Source organism: Tachysurus fulvidraco, chromosome 15 (genome assembly GCF_022655615.1).
Source record: "Tachysurus fulvidraco isolate hzauxx_2018 chromosome 15, HZAU_PFXX_2.0, whole genome shotgun sequence".
Lineage (NCBI taxonomy): Eukaryota > Metazoa > Chordata > Actinopteri > Siluriformes > Bagridae > Tachysurus > Tachysurus fulvidraco.
In genome coordinates this window covers 150,433-167,523 of record NC_062532.1, presented here as the reverse complement: position 1 = coordinate 167,523, position 17,091 = coordinate 150,433, and the positions used below count along the sequence as shown (strand labels likewise).

The window sequence follows — 17,091 nt, the reverse complement described above, 5'->3', positions numbered from 1 at the left end:
CATTTGACATCTGATAAACTAAACAGTGGGCATGGTGGCTTAGTGGTTAGCACGTTCGCCTCACACCTCCAGGGTTGGGGGGTTCGATTCCCACCTCCGCCTTGTTTGCATGTTCTCCCCTTGCCTCTGGGGTTTCTTCCGGGTACTCCGGTTTCCTCCCCCGGTCCAAAGACATGCATGGTAGGTTGATTGACATCTCTAGAAAATCGTCCATAGTGTGTGAGTGAATGAGAGTGTGTGTGTGTGTGTGTGTGTGCCCTGCGATGGGTTGGCACTCCGTCCAGGTTGTATCCTGCCTTGATGCCCAAAAACACCTGAGATAGGCACAGGCTCCACGTGACCCAAGAAGTTCAGATAAAGCGGTAGAGAATGAATGAATGAATAAACTAAACGTTAATCCTTTACAGGGCCTTCAATTCTTTGTGGGATGGATTCCATTTGAAACATTCCTTTGAGATTCTGGTTGACATAATGATAGTGGGTAATTCTTACAAATTTTTACACCTCATCCCAAAAGGTGCCAATGAATTCCAGTGAACTCTTTGCCACGTCCATGAAACCGGTTCAAGATGACTTTTGCTCTGTGACATGGTGCCATATCACGCTAGAAGTAGATATTATACGTAAGTGAACCGTGGACATTAAGGGGGTGAAGATATATAATCGGGAATAATATAGTATGATGCCTTGATACCCGATGACATCTGAGATAGGCTCAGGCTCCCCTTGACCCGAGGTAGTTCGGATAAGCGGTAGAAAATGAATGAATGAATATACCATGATAAAATAGGCTGCAGTATTCCAGCGATGGTGCTAATGAAACGTTCCCCACACCATTACAGCACCTCCACCAGGCTACACTGTTGACACAAGTCAGGTTGGGTGAATTCTGACCCTCCCAAGCCACTCACTTCCTACTGCAGCCTCAGCTTTTCTTGGATGACAGAAGTGGGTCCAGCACCATAAAAAAAAATGCACATGGAATAAAAACAACATGATCATATTAGAAATGTAATAACACGTGTGCTGCAGCATGGCACGGTCTGGAGTGACGTCAGCGTGACGTCACACCCCGTGCAGCAGCTGTGGGTGATGCAGCTTCAGTGTAGAAAGAGGAGAAACGGAATAAAGATAGAGAGATAGGGAAAGAGAGAGAGAGAGAGATGGATGGATTTTAAAAAAAAAGACAAGACTAGACTGTAGAGTGCTGTGGGAACAGAATACCGGAAATGTTTCCTTGTCTTTGTCTCGACATTGTTCAAGTGCGCGCGCGCGCAACATCAGCAACCTTCATCATCTGTGACCTGATCATCATCCTCACCCTCATCATCTGTGAGCGGGACTGAGGACGTTTTCACCTGCGTTCGTCTTAAATACTTAAATATACCGACTTTATTGTTTCAGTAAGGAAACATCACCGGGTTTCAGAGCTGCTCGTCGTCGTTGTTGTTGTTTTCTGTAAGTGGCCATAACGGTCTAAGTGTAAATGCAAATGTAAAAAAAAATGTTTACATTATGTTTACATTTTAATTTCTGTGCTTTGAATGTTGGCTTTTTGTTTATGTTCGCACGGACTCGGTTTGTTTACGCAAGGTGAGCCGCAGCATCCTTGAATCGACGTCATGACGTCACATTACAGACAACCCTACTGCGCCCCGACGTGGCGACGTTGCACTCCTACCGGAAGTGAACGTTCATATATTATTATTATTATTATTATTATTATTATTATTATTATTATTATTATTATTATTAATATTTTAAATAAAAGCTTTGAGTCTTTATTGTGTTATTACACAATTTAATTCAGGGTTATAGATTTTATACAAACCCTTTGAATGCGATTTGTAGTAACTATGGCAACGAGTTCATTCCAGTATTTAAAACTACACATCCCATAAACCCCTGCTCTCTCTACAGGTGTTAGCATGTGGCTAACTGTTCAAACTAGCCACCTCAGGCTCATATGAGGCCGTGATTACATACATGTTTAGAAGGATTTATAGAACTAATTGATCATAGTTATTATCCTCTGTCTAGTACAGACCGAATAGCTGGCTTGATGAGACAGCGGTGTAAGATTCTTGTCAAGAAAAACGTACCAATGTTTCCAAATACACAACTTTCATGGAAAAATAAATAAATAAATCAATAAATAAATCAATAGATCCCTGTAAAATTGGCCTATGGTGGATTTAAAAATGGCTGAGCATTTTATCACTCCTACTGGTCCAAAGGACAAAATGACATTGTCCCAATTTCAGTTCTCTGCTTCGGTATGATGTTAGTGTGAAACCTTTTTGTTTTACGATAACTGCATTGATGCTACCATGATTTACATATCGTATTGTGCTTATGTCTTGGTTAAACCTGGTTACTCTTTAACTGCAGTCATTACTGATTACATTACTGCGAGTATCAAAGGAGTCCCTTAGCGTATAATAGTTTATTACCACAAAGATGGCATGAGACACCAGAATCCCATTGGAAATCCACCAAACATCTCCGTTTCATTTTGATTACAAAACAAAATAGCTTGTTTTTACGATCACAGGTTCTGTAGGAGATGATGTTGCTATTCTTTTCACCTTTCAGTATGGATGTCAAAAGAACCACAAACCGAGCAATTTGTTTATCAATGCACATTCAAATTCTTGCTTAGGTCCTGTCAGGAGGTCCTGTGTCCCATGGCAGACATTTTTGGTCCTCGGTGAGAATTTGCCAAGCTGGACGAGTTGGGCTCTGACCGCTCGAGAACAGGCTCTCACACATCGCTCACTCCTGGGGCCATTCAGGAGGAGCAATATGTAGGCGACGGAACCAATGAACCTGCACCTCTGCTGTCACACACTGTATATCGGGACGCAGAGACCATCACCGGTCAGTGACGTTTAAGTGCCTAATACATTTAAACATGGCAATTTAAATTTAATAAGCCAGCACTGCTCACTAGCACAGTTGCATTTTACTTAATCTAGCAGACTGCTACAAGCCCCTGCTATGTCAGATATTTCAGTTTTGCTGTGTGAACTACAGTAATGTGTTTTAATCATTTAGAAGGTGCTTTTAGCCATGTAGACTACCACAGAGTCATTGAGGATTAGAGCGCTCATGAGACAAAAGGTTTGAGAGCTGTGATTAAATTCTCTCCTACTCTCACTCACACACACACACACACACACACACACACACACACACACACACACACACACACACACACACACACACACACACACACACACACACACAGTCCAGGTTAATGAGCCTGAGCATTCTAGGTAACAGCCGCTCTACTTTCGCACTGTTTGCTGTCAGTGTAGCGCAACCTCTTACGGTTTAGGCTAGTTTTATCATTTTGTGCCTTTTTTTTAGACTGATAATAGAATCTTTTCCTTTGACTTTATGGATAGCAAATTCTAAATAATATTTTATTTGATTTGTACAACTCGATTCTTATTTATGTATAAAACCTGAACAGAATTCCTTAAAATGGCAATCAAATAAATTAAATATATTTGCAGCACTGTTGTTCCGCCACTAAAAGCTTTTAATAGTGCATTTACTTTAAAATGAGCTTTAAGCAGTTCTGTTGAAGGAACAGTTTGTTTGTTATCTTGCGTTCCTTCTCTCGTATCTGTGTGCAGATGTGTGTAACAGCACCGAGCTCCCTGAGGTGGAGATCATCAGCCTGTTGGAGGAGAAGCTCCCGGTGTACAAGCTGAGGGCTGACAGCGTCTACGGCTATGAGCACGACGACTGGATACACACTCCTGTCATCTCTCCGGACACACACATCGACCTGACCTCCGAGCAGATCGCGGAGACCCTCAACTACTTCTGTAAGTATGCAGGTGTCTCATCATCCTTATCCTTATGGTCTAGTTGTGGTATGTGGGCATGCGGTAGCGTAGTGGTTAAGATGTTGGGCTACCAATCAGAAGGGTGTGAGTTCGATCCCAGGTCCACCAAGCTGCCACTTTTGGGCCCTTGAGCAAGGCACTTAACCCTCAATTGCTTATTTGTATAAAAATGAGATAATGTAAGTCACTCTGGATAATTGGTGGAGCTGGGATAGAACTCACAACCTTCTGATTGGTAGCCTAGTGGTTAAGGTGTTGGGCTACCGATCGGAAGGTTGTAAGTTTGATCCCAGCTCCACCAATTATCCAGAGTGACTTACATTATCTCATTTATCTCATTATCTCATTTCCACCAAGCTGCCACCGTTGGGCCCCTGAGCCCATTAGTGCCACCTTAACCCTCATGGTTAGCATCGTTTTCTGATCAGAGTTCAGTCATTTGAGAGGAAGTGAGAGTTTTTCCTCGCTTTAATAATGCGATGGTGTGAAGCCGAAAATGTTGATACTTTTGGTGCGTAATCGGGGCAGAGAATGCGAGGTACAGATAGAGAAAAGAGGGCAGCCAAGAGTGCTAAAAATAGGGAGAAAACTTTTTCATGCCTAAAAGCAGACTAGAAATGATCACACCTCTCTCTCTCTCTCTCTCTCTCTCTCTCTCTCTCTCTCTCTCTCTATCCGCCTTAGCGAGTTCTGTGGATCATGCGCTTACAGCATACACATGACGTATGACTGTGTTGCCTGAGGAGGATGAGGGATAGAATCCGAGTACATATCTCATCATTAAACAGCGAGAGAACTAGAGAGAGAGAAAGAGAGAAGTGTAGGAGGATGTACAGGAGCGTTAGGGATGATTGCACAGAGCTGGAGCACTTCAGCAAGGACTGCACCACTGGTAAAATCTGGTAAAGGCTCAAGGTTTCTTTTAATGCCGTGAGCGCTTTCTGTCTTTCTTGCTCTCTTTACCATCTCTCTCTCTTTAAGTGATAGCATAGTAATTTAAAGTGTCTAGTTTTTCCCCCACACGGTTGCATTTTAAATAGCCTGTGAAAAGGTTTAGCTTTATAATTTTTCCATGTAGTTTTCTTTCAGTGAATTTGCTGCAAATTACATGGTCTCACATTGTATTGTTCCCACTCAAAATGTGAAGGATGTGACGCTGTGCTGGACGTGTATGTATGTACCTGTGTGTGTGACTGAAACAGCAGAGTTATCCGAGTGGTTGCAGTTGCCGAGTACTGTCGGCATGGCAGCAGTTGCCGGGGAAATCGTGCCGTGATGTCGGCATCACAAGGATCACTTCAGAACACACAGGGAATAGCTTACATGTGTTCACATCCAAGCACTGATCTTATCATAACAACCCTGGAAATTAATTACTACTGTCATTAACAACTGGTTTAGATTCATCTCATGGATCAGTCTGTTTTTTTGAAGGTCTTTCTGTCTTACCCATAGTGCTATGTGCTGAACGAGTGGGCCAGATGACTAAGACCTACAATGACATCGACGCTGTCACCAGACTTCTGGAGGAGGTGAGCCGTACAAATCTGGTGCGTTTACATCGGGGTTTAATCGAGGGTTAAACTTTCAATCAAAAAAATTCCGTCTGTATGGCTGTACAGAAAGAACGGGACCTGGAACTGGCTGCTCGGATTGGCCAGTCCCTGCTGAAGAAGAACCAGAGTTTATCTGTGCAGAATGAGTACCTAGAGGAACAAGTGGGGAACATCAGAGAGGAGGTGAGACGGATCAGAGTTAATAGATTGAGTTAAACCTGATACAGTGCAGAAGTTCTTTCTGAAATTTCTGAAGACACTTTAGTTGCATCTCTGTCTCTCTTTTTCTCGCTCTCTGTCTCTCTCTCTGTCTCTCTCTCTTAGGTGACCCAGCTCCATCATGAGCTAAATCTCAAAGATGAGCTCTTGCAGTTCTACACCAACGCAGCCGAGGAAAGTGAGGAGGACGCCACGTCTCCACCGTTAGTCTGTTTAAAAAAAAATATACGTGTTCCTTTGTGTTCAAGTGCACATTCTCAGTGCTTTGTGAATAATTAGTACACCCTTACCTTACCTGTGCAGTGTAATGCTGTAAATGTGCAAAAGAGGCACCGTGATAACAAGCCGTGTTGTGTCGTGTTTGTGGGGTCAGAGGTCGGCTCGGCAGGACGTCGTTGCCTTTTCCTGGTGGCTCGCATGTGGACGTACTTCAGAGGAAACTCAGAGACCTGGAGGAGGAGAACGTCTCTCTTAGATCAGAGGTATGTGCAGGACACACATGAGGATATGTGTGATCATAGAATAGATGGGTTTTAGTCAGATCTCTATAATTCCTGTGTCCTCATGGCTTTAACGTGTTTACGTTACTATGGTTACAATTTACGTGGCTCATCCTTGTGTTAGTTGTTACTATAGAAACAATGCTGTATTAATTGTAAACGTTCGAGTCAAACTAATTGTACAGTCAGAACCATTCATTCATTCATTCATTTATCCGAACTTCTCGGGTCACAGGGAGCCTGTGCCTATCTCAGGCGTCTTTGGGCATCAAGTGCCAACCCATCGCAGGGCACACACACTCTCATTCACTCACACACTCACACACTACGGACAATTTTTCCAGAGATGCCAATCAACCATGTCTTTGGACCGGGGGAGGAAACCAGAGTACCCGGAGGAAACCCCCGAGGCACAGGGAGAACATGCAAACTCCACACACACAAAGCGGAGGCGGGAATCGAACCCCCAACCCTGGAGGTGTGAGGCGAACGTGCTAACCACTAAGCCACCGTGCCCCCCTCAGTCAGAACCACTGCTATTGAAATCGGACTCGAGAATTCCACAGATTTGAGGTGTTTTTAAATGCAACAGTCAAACAGATTTAAATGGGAAATGATTCTCTGTGTGTTTCTCTGTTTAGGCGAGCCATCTGAAGTCTGAGACAGAGACGTATGAGGAGAAAGAGCAGCAGCTGGTGAACGACTGTGTGAAGGAACTCAGTAAGTTAAACAAGACACAAGTTGACGACGTAAGTCAGAGGGATACGCAGGTGCTTATTTCACATTATGCAAATTGCCTGCGGATGTATTTATTTATTTATGTATTTATTTATTTATTTTTAAATAGAAATGTCTGAGGCAGAGTTTTTCAATCACGCCTAGATCACCACGTTTAAGCGCAACTCTGAAAAAAACAAACAGAGAATGCAGACTGCAGAAAATAGAATGTGATGTAACATAAAACCCCAATTTTTTTAATTTTTTTATTTATTTATTTTTTACAAAAAGGCTTTACATTATGTAATACAGTGTAAAAATATGGCTTCCAGCAGCTTATAAAATAGCACTTGATCCAGCAATTATTTCATAAAAAATACTGTTCCTCTTCTTAATAGCGCTTAAGTCTGTAGTTTTGACTATTTTTATTTTTTATTTTTTATAAATCCTAACTCTTGTGCGTAACTCATCTCTGAACACGACCTCCAGGACAATCCAGTCTGCAGATCTCCACCATAGCAGAGGAACTGACCAGGAAGACAGAGGATGCGGCCCGCCAGCAGGAGGAAATCACCCACTTGCTCTCGCAGGTTGTCGACTTGCAGAAAAAGGCCAAAACGGTCAGCATTCGCACTCGCACAGAAAACACTCTGATTGGAGAGAAAACCTACATTCGTTGATCTGCGTTTGTTTGTTTTCTGTGTTGACAGCATGCTCTGGAGAACGAGGAGCTCTCTCAGCATCTGGTGGCAGCTAAAGACGCCCAGAGGCAACTCACAGCCGAGGTAGGGCAGATCTGTGACGTCATACACATACACCGATTCTTATCTTTGATTATTTCGTATTTATTTCTTTATTTATAGTTGTTATAAATGATACAATTCTTCATTCTTCTTTGTTAAACACACAGCTTCAGGAGCTGGGTGAAAAGTATATGGAGTGTATTGATATGCTGCATGAGGCTCAGGAAGAGCTGAAGTACCTGCGGAACAGGAGCATGTCTGCTGGAACACCACGGCGGTACCATCCTTTTGGACTCTTCCCTATGGTACACACGAACATGTGTTATGCTTTTTAATACAATAATCTCTTCTAATAACAATATACCTAGAGCTAGAATTATTTCTCTCGGCCGATCCGATCATACCAAATGATTACTGGATTGTTGTGTACGTGCATGTTTTCTGTAAGTGAGACGATCACAAGCATTGTGTGGGTGTGTGTTTCAGGACTCTCTGGCTGCTGAAATCGAGGGCACTATGAGGATGGAGTTGAATCACGAGCACCCTGAACAGGAGGAGCAAAAGTATTAAGCTTTTATTTAATCCAAACAAAAATGCTGAATCCTGAAGCTAGATTAAAAATTGGAAACTACTGATCAAGACCAGGGGAGCACGGTGGCTTAGTGGTTAGCACGTTCGATTCCCGCCTCCGCCTTGTGTGTGTGGAGTTTGCATGTTCTCCCCGTGCCTCGGGGGTTTCCTCCGGGTACTCTGGTTTCTTCCCCCGGTCCAAAGACATGCATGGTAGGTTGATTGGCATCTCTGGGAAATTGTCTGTAGTGTGTGAGTGTGTGAGTGAATGAGAGTGTGTGTGTGCCCTGTGATGGGTTGGCACTCCATCCAGGGTGTATCCTGCCTCGATGCCCGATGACGCCTGAGTTGGCACAGGCTCCCCGTGACCCGAGAAGTTCGGATAAGCAGTAGAAAATTAATGAATGAATGAATGAATGAATGATCAAGACCAAGAAAAGACTACATATAGATCTCTTAATATTGATTAGGTAACACCAGAACTGACATCCACCATGCTAGCTGTTTATAAGACAACCTGATTAGCATGTTTCCAAGCAGATGACTGACACTAACCATTCCAATGCAGTTGTTTGGGAAATCATTCGTCCTACATCACTTCCTGCTGCACATGCCTCCTTGCCACTCATGTACTGAAGTTATAACTTCACACTCCTTTGAAGCAGTCAACAATGTTTTTAAAATGTAGTAACAAAATTTATTTTTTCTCCCTAATTAATTTCACATGTCTATAACTTTATTTTAGCACTGATTTTGTGTAAACATCTTTGTTTGCAGGGTGCGTCAAAAGCGTGTGTTTGAGACAGTTAAAAACATTAACCAGTCAGTCAGGCAACGCTCGCCGGCTCCGCCTACTGCTAATATCCCTGGGTCCAACCAGACGCACTCGTCCTTAAGTTCCGCCCTCTCTGACGGCAACACTGACAACTTGGCTGCTCTTGATAACCGCGAACAGAGCATGCTCCTGGAGGCAGAGTCGACAGATGCCAAGTAGGTGGTGCTTAATGCTCAACACTTACAAGTGTTAATTATAGTGTAAACAACAAAGATGTTTGGTACCCAGAGCTTCTTTAGATTTCCACCAGAGCTACTGAACTGTCAGCTGGCATCATAAGATAAACAATTCTGTACTTTTAAGCAAATTGTCTGTAATAGGATAGCAGTATATGTCTTCTCCTGTGTGCTTGTGGCAATTTTCCCCTCTGCCTCCAGTTTTGACAGCACTGAAAAGCGTTCCAGCTCGGAAGACCTGAAGCTTGCATTGCGCCGACTCTCACTGCGCCGACAGAACTGCCTGAGCGAGCGTCGTTTCTTTGAGGAGGCGCGTGAGAGGAAGCACCATGATGCTCCACTTCATGGCATTGTTTCTGGAGAAAGCATCATGTCGCTGGGCATGTGGGCGAGCCGGCCCTACCTCCCAGACAAGCTGCAGATCGTCAAACCTTTGGAAGGTGAGAAACTCCAGCCATTGTAGGTAACATATGAAACCATTAACCAACCAAGGTCAAATATTATATAAAAAATGTCAACATATGAATTATATTCTTCTTCTTCCGCGTTCTCTCAGGGTCTGCAACCTTACAGCACTGGCAGCAGTTAGCTCAGCCTAACTTAGGCGGGATTCTGGACGCACGTCCTGGTGTAGTCCCTAAGGGTTTCCGTCCTCTGGAACTCGATCTAGAGGAGGTCTATCACTACAGCGACTTCGAGGAGGACGAGCCTGGAGATCAGTACTTCCAGAACCTTCCAACTACAACCACTACATCTAATCCTGGTTTTGGCCATGCCCCATCAGCCTCTCCGTCGCCCTGCCTAAGCACTGGCCACGCCACTGCAGAGTTCTCGGGTGCGGTCACTGTAGTTTATTAACACATAAAGTAACATCCACATTCTTTCTGGTATATTATTCTAATGGTAAAGACCTTCATGTATGTCAGCAGTAAAGATTCTTTTCTGTATTATGTACTAGTACATCTGATTGGATTTTATGGCCTGTTTTGCAGTTCACTACCCAGGTAAGTGTATGGCCCACACTAGTTCCACCTACACGTTCACTACCTGCAAGATCCTCCACCCATCGGATGAGGTCACCAGAGTAACTCCCAGGTCAGTGAGTCGGCTCTTTCACTATGCAGTTAAAATAAATAAAACAAAGTTAGAACCCAAACTTTTTATAACAAACTAACTTTCATATTCTTATTCACTTTTCTCTCTCCAGTCTAAACCCTGCCCCGGCCTCTTCGTGTGCGATGTCCTCCAGCCTTCGCTCCACCCCCGCTGCCACACCCTGCACTCCTCGCCGCTTAAGCCTCTCCCAGTCCCAGTCCTTCACCAACTTACGTGACTCTACGAAGACCTTTAGCACCTCACTGGGGTTAGTGCGCCTCCTACAGGAGCGTGGGATCTCTGCCGCCGTCTATCAGCCACGAAGTTGGGACAGGGCCAGTGGGGATGTCCATTTATCCACCTCTGTCCTCCCTCCATCATCCCCTCTAGGCTCTCAGAAACTTTCTACTCCACCAAACTCCCCTGCCCGACACACTCCAAGCCCCCACACTGTTGATCAGGACAACCCCGCAGACTTTTCATTCAAGACCCCATCCTATGAGAACTTCCTTGCATCTAAGCCAGCACGGTCCATTCTGAAAGAGGTGGCGGAGGGTGCCCAGGCGAGGGATTGTGAGAGTCAGACGGATGTCAGCGTGTACAACCTGAACCTGGTAGATAAGCTAAAGCGGCTGGGGCTGGCAAGTCCAGGAGCAAGTGGGATCTCAGGGCCGCGCCCCATCCTGGGCCCTCTAGGTGGTCTGAGGAGGACGGGCTCTCCCTTTACACCCCTAAATGAAGGATTAAGGCGCAATCGGAGCTACCCAGCTGTGGTTGGTGCAAGTATGGCTATGAAAAGCCCTGGACCCCAAAAAGATGAGCTGATCCTATCTCCGAAGCTTCCCAAGCAGACTAGTCTTAAATAGATGACGCATAATCACTCAAACTACTGCATCATATGTATTTAAGTTCTGTCACCCAAAAGCAAAATTCAGCCTATTTGCACTAGAGCACTATTCTCCACACCCTAGTGTGTAAAACACAAAGTAAAGCTTTAGTACCTTTCTCAACAACATTTAGGGGGAAAATACCATAAAGTACAAACCCTTGAGAATTAAACCAAAAAAAAAAAAAAAAAAAAAAAAAATTAATATCATTTGGCGTAAATACAACAATCTCACCAGTAATTCAGTAATTATACCTACAGTACATGGCCAAACATATTTTGGACACCTGATCAACACACCAATATACAGAATGCCTCTTGAACATCTTCCAAAAGCATGGGCATTAATATTCAGTCTTCTGTTTGTTATAATAAGTTCCACTCTTCTGGGAAGGTTTTCCACAAGGCTTGCACAAGACCATTGATGTCAGGCCAGAAGCGTGGTTTAGTCTACAGCTCTGTGCTATGTGTAGATTGAAATGTGGTGCAGATCTTGGCCTTTTAGTTCCAGTGAAGGAACTAAAAAGTAACTAATCTTAATGCTACAGCATTTCTAGACAGTTGAGTGCTTCCAAATTTCTGGCAGCAGTTGTCCATATAGGGAAATGTCCATATAGGTGTGATGGACAGCTGTCCAAAAACTTTTGTCCATATACAGTAGTGTGTCTAAGGGGTGATCTATAAAGCAATATTTAAAGAGATTTTCATGAACTATGACATGCAGGGATGGCTTACAGACAAGGTCCTTTGGGCATATATCCATTTAAACTGAAATATTAGGCAGACTGCCCGTTATGCTAAACCACACAACACTTCCCAACATCTGTAAGTTAAGAAAACACGAACCAATGAATATAAAAGCCATGGATACTGAAATAAATTTGGAAATGTTATTGCTGTGTGAGTCTGAATTGATAAGCAATGGCCATTGACTTGGGTCATAACTGGTTAGAACTGGAGCTAGATAAATAGCTAATGATGCTATAGTGAGATCGTGATGATGTACCAGTGACAGCAGAACAATAATGCAGCTATATAATAATGATGTTACCTCATGATGTGACATAGTAACATGAGGAACTTGAAATTAGTGGATGATGTTCACAGATGGGGGCACGGTGGCTTAGTGGTTAGCATGTTTGCCTCACACCTCCAGGGTTGGGGATTCCCGCCTCCGCCTTGTGTGTGTGGAGTTTGCATGTTCTCCCCGTGCCTCGGGGGTTTCCTCCGGGTACTCCGGTTTCCTCCCCCGGTCCAAAGACATGCATGGTAGGTTGATTGGCATCTCTGGAAAATTGTCCGTAGTGTGTGAGTGAATGAGAGTGTGTGTGTGTGTGCCCTGCGATGGGTTGGCACTCCGTCCAGGGTGTATCCTGCCTCGATGCCCGATGACGCCTGAGATAGGCACAGGCTCCCCATGACCCGAGGTAGTTCGGACAAGCGGTAGAATATGAATGAATGAATGAATGTTCAGCGATCACGAAATGCGTGAGTTTTTCAGTTTGCATTTCCCACTGTAGCCATCAGAGGGCAACATTTGAATGCACAAGGATGCGTCTGAATTCTAGGGACCTTTACACAGGTGGCACTCACATACACATACTCACACACCCACACTGTCACAAACACTCTCTCTCTCTCTCTCTCTCTCTCTCTCTCTCTCTCTCTCTCTCTCTCTCTCTCTCTCACACACACACACACACACACACACACACACACACACACACACACACACACACACACACACACACACACACACCACCTTAACACAGATATATGTCCCCCACCTGTGTACAATAATATATTGTCTACTTTTTTACACTCTTTGTTTTGGCTCAACAGAAGCAACTTAAAGAACAGCTTAAAGAAGTTGATTAAAGAATAAAACATTACACATAGCAATGAAAGAAAATGAAAATACAGGTAATTGTATCTGTATGTAACTGTAAAAATGTACAGTGATAAACAGTAAAATGCAAACTACATCTTTTTTAAAGTTCGAAACTTTTAAACTGAAAACACTTACGCTAGTTATGCTAGGTGGCTGCTACAATAATGCAAGCAGTTGCAAGTTTGCTGCTGTGGTGTTAAAAATATCCTTAATAATAATAAGAACTCCCAACTCTGTGTAAAGTATAGGAGTTAAATCTTAGATTTCTGTCAAAACCTGTGAATAAAATGGAAGATGATGGAAAATCTCTCATTCTGACAGCTCCCATATGAGATACAGAGAGGATCCATGCTCCTATATTCATTATTCGCATTTACAATCTTAAGCACTATTCGGACGGGACTAGTTTTACGTGGGGACATGGGGGTAAAGTAATTATTACCAGAGCTTCTCTGTGATTTTAGTCCCATCTCGGTAATGTGCCATCTCGGTAATCATTACGGAAAATGTCAGTAAAGGTTACGGCGACTTTTACTTTCTGTAAAAAGAATATTACCTTATATAAAAAGAAAATTACCTCAGGTAATACTAATCCCGTCCGAATAGACCCGCTGTAAATATGTACGGTAAAGTTACGTCATTTCCTGTTTAAAAGCATGGAGGCGCTTGAAACAGGAAGCAACGTCATACGCACATGACGACAAGGAGGTTACTGTGGTGTGTAAAGCGAGTTACCCCTCCCACTTCTGCTAGTTTTACTGAGATGTCTTGTCCCGTGCGAATTGGCCAATTAATATTACAGACGTCCTGAGGTAAAATTGCATTACTCCACGTCCCCACGTAAAACTAGTCCCGTCCGAATAGTGCTTTAGACTGTGATACTATATGATATATTCTTACTATATTTTCAATCAAATACAAATAGAGTTCCAATAAGATTTCAAAAATCAAATATCTTACAAATCAAGCTGAAATTTGACGATTGTCCACAAGGGGGAGTGCGTGTAACGGGTACTGAGTAAGTCAAGTCAAGACAAGACCATCTGTTATAAAAAGTAGTTATTCACTTCACTTCCAGTCAGTTATTTGCATAGGCTTCCTGTCAGCTCATACCAGTCTACCCATTCTTAACTCTCCGAAACGAGGTGTCTTCACTTTCAGGTTTACTGCTCACTGGATGTTTATGCTTTTTGAGACTCTAGATTTCCCACTATGCAAATCCACCGCAACAAATGTTTCATGCTTAAAGTCAGTGAGATAACATTTTTCTCCACTCTGATGTTTAATGTGAACATGATCTGATTCTTTTGACATGTAAATGTACAAACCATGCACAAGTACCAGACACCCTTATCCAGAGCCACTTACATTTTAATCTCATTTTATGCAACTGAGCAATTGAGGGTTAAGGGTCTTGCTCAGGGGCCCAGCAGTGGCAGCCTGGTGGACGTGGGAATTGAACTCACAACCTTCCAATTGGTTGTCTAGCACCTTAACCACTAGGCTATCACATCCCGCTCATCTTGTTTTGCTCACCTTGTCGGCAAAGAGTAGTTATATTTGTATTAATGCAAGTTTTGGATGTATCATCGTGTAGTGATGTTTGCTGTCATTAATAGTTCATATACAGCAGTATCTGAACTAAATCCACATAAACATTAATTAAAAAATATATTAACCAGCAGTTTAGAACTTTCTAGTACTTTTAATCCACTTCATGACATGATTCATGTCAAAACACGGCAGAACTTCAGAAGCCAAATTCTTCATTACTTCTTCATTTTCTGGACCAAATCTCATATGCTTGAAAGCTATTTGCGTCATTGGGTCGGATATTAAATACCAGAAGTAATTGCTTGTTGAAGCCATTATGTTTTCGGACAGGACTATATGTGTAGTGGCATGTACTCATGAGATCTTGTCCTCCACTACTATACTGATTTGTTCAGATAAACCCAAAGCTCAAAGGCGTAATCCATACAGCAACAGTTTATAGAGGTATGATGTATCCAGTAAACTTGTTTTCAAGAGCAAAAAATATCCAGAAGGCATTACAATGGGAAGCAATTTCCTTGTCACTGAACAAAATAATGCAGTTACTAAGCAGGGGTAAAATGATATTAGCTAGGTTGATTTGATGTTTACTTTAATTTGCTTTAATCTGCAGTTCCACATCCAAACAAATCACCGATTTATTTGAATGCATCTGTTCTAATACATTATTTTTCTCTTGTCACAGTAATGTATGTTACAGACTCCCATGATCAAAATGTAACCTCTTTGCCAAATAATACCTAAATAATTAAGACACAATATTTCAGTAGAAGTTAAGTATGCTGCTGGCACCACCCACGTGTCTATCCACGACTGCCAGATCTTACACTTGCAAGTATCAATGGCTCTGCTGTCAACATACTGTAATGACTCCCTCAGCCTGGTCTTCTCTCTACAGTTGCTCTTGCTACTGACCCTCCAGGGCTTGAGCTCCTGTATTAGTAATTAGGGCACGAGACTAATCGCCAGCATCCTGACTCTCCTAATCTTCTGGCACTTCATCCAACACTCAAAAATGCAGACACTCAATAGAATAAATCCCAGACTCTTTATTTGTTTTGATTTGCTTTCTAAATTCACCAACGCCCGAGGCTACTGACTTGCTCAATTTGCAGGCAATTTTAGTCCATAAATCAGAACTTTTTAAGCTCCAGATCTGCTGAGACCTGGCACCTTTTTTGACCGACACTTGAATGATTGATTGTTTGCTGTCGTGACAAAGCAGTTCTCTCAAAGGTCTGTCCATCCATCAATCCATCCATGCATCCATCTATCCATCCACCCAACCATCCATGCATCCATCTATCTATTCATTTACCCATCCACTTATTTACCCATCCATCACATCACATCCCATCTCATGCAATCTTGTCATAAAAATAACCAAGAACTTGCATACATTTCAGATCATTTATCATTCAGTTTCTTTATATTTAAACATAGCAGAGCTTTATTCTTCCTTTCCTGTTTGTCTGTCGCAAATCTTGGATGCTTTTCTGAGTCCTTATGTGACAGAGCCAAAGTGCAGGAGTTCTAACAGTTCATTTCATCTCCTGTGTCAGGACCTTCTGTTCTACACCTTGCTATTGTGGTTCTCATGGCAACTTCACCCTTGTGTCTGTATTGCATGTTGAGGCATTAGCTGACTGCTTAGTGCATTCCGTTTGTGTCTTTAATTAATCGAAAGCACATGCTCACACCTGGCTCTTAGATCAAGTTCATTACCAAGCCTTTTCCTTTTGATCATTATTAAACCTTATTAGTGTTTGGTGCTTATAGACTTTTTCAAGCAAATCTTTATATTTGTTTCGATCTACCTCATGATGACACTTTGGCGCAAAGTTTACCTTTGTCTCTAATGCATGCTTTGTCTCTGTTTCACACCTAACATAGCCAATCCACCTACTGGCATTGTTTTTTTAGGTAGGTGGGAGGAAACCAGAGAATCTGGAGGAAACCCACGCAGGTGCAAGGAAAACGTATCTGTCTTCAACACAGAGAGTAATCCAAGCTCAGGCTTGAACGCTGGAGCTCTGAGGCACCAATTCCACCCACTGTAACACATATAGTATATGTTATGTATTAGCTGGTATGAGGTGGCTACTGCATTTTATACTTTATTGCTGTTAAATGCTCAGTACTGATTGGCCAGTAGTTTCAGCTGCAAGGTTATTATAGAGTGTATTATTGTGTTCATTCGAATACATTATGGTAACAAGTCACAAAGGATATGTATGGATTCAAACCTTGCTCCCTACAGACTATGTATGAATCTATAGTGTAGGCTTCTATTGCCTACCTAGAAGTAGGTAAATAATGCCTTTTACTCATTATAGACTGTGTATAGCCTCCTGGTGGTTTAGTGGTATAATCCACTCTCTTTGCCGTTGCCCGGGTTCGATTCCCAAGCAGGGAGTTAATCCAGTCACTGAAGAGTTAAATATCAGTGCCGGTCCAAAGCCTGGATAAAAATCGGAGGGTTGCGTCAG

General features: G+C 42.8%; 1 protein-coding gene across 3 annotated transcripts; it reads left to right on the top strand.

Moving 5' to 3' along the window:
* The first annotated feature begins 2,714 nt into the window (after positions 1-2,714).
* Positions 2,715-12,050, top strand: trak1b (trafficking protein, kinesin binding 1b). 3 transcript variants are annotated; one of them, XM_027138217.2, is made up of 16 exons: positions 2,715-2,880; positions 3,645-3,839; positions 5,316-5,392; positions 5,483-5,599; positions 5,741-5,838; positions 6,009-6,117; positions 6,777-6,855; positions 7,342-7,472; positions 7,563-7,637; positions 7,763-7,900; positions 8,082-8,158; positions 8,943-9,155; positions 9,378-9,616; positions 9,733-10,011; positions 10,169-10,271; positions 10,384-12,050. In XM_027138217.2, the coding sequence occupies exons 3-16, from the start codon at positions 5,342-5,344 to the stop codon at positions 11,135-11,137; spliced, it is 2,463 nt and encodes an 820-aa protein (XP_026994018.2). In that variant the 5' UTR covers positions 2,715-2,880; positions 3,645-3,839; positions 5,316-5,341; the 3' UTR covers positions 11,138-12,050. The 3 variants fall into 3 exon arrangements, with proteins under 3 accessions (XP_026994018.2, XP_026994015.2, XP_026994016.2); XM_027138214.2 differs by lacking the exon at positions 2,715-2,880 and adding an exon at positions 4,545-4,752 and having other exon boundaries at positions 3,701-3,839; XM_027138215.2 differs by lacking the exon at positions 2,715-2,880 and adding an exon at positions 4,545-4,762 and having other exon boundaries at positions 3,701-3,839.
* Positions 12,051-17,091: the final 5,041 nt, after the last annotated feature.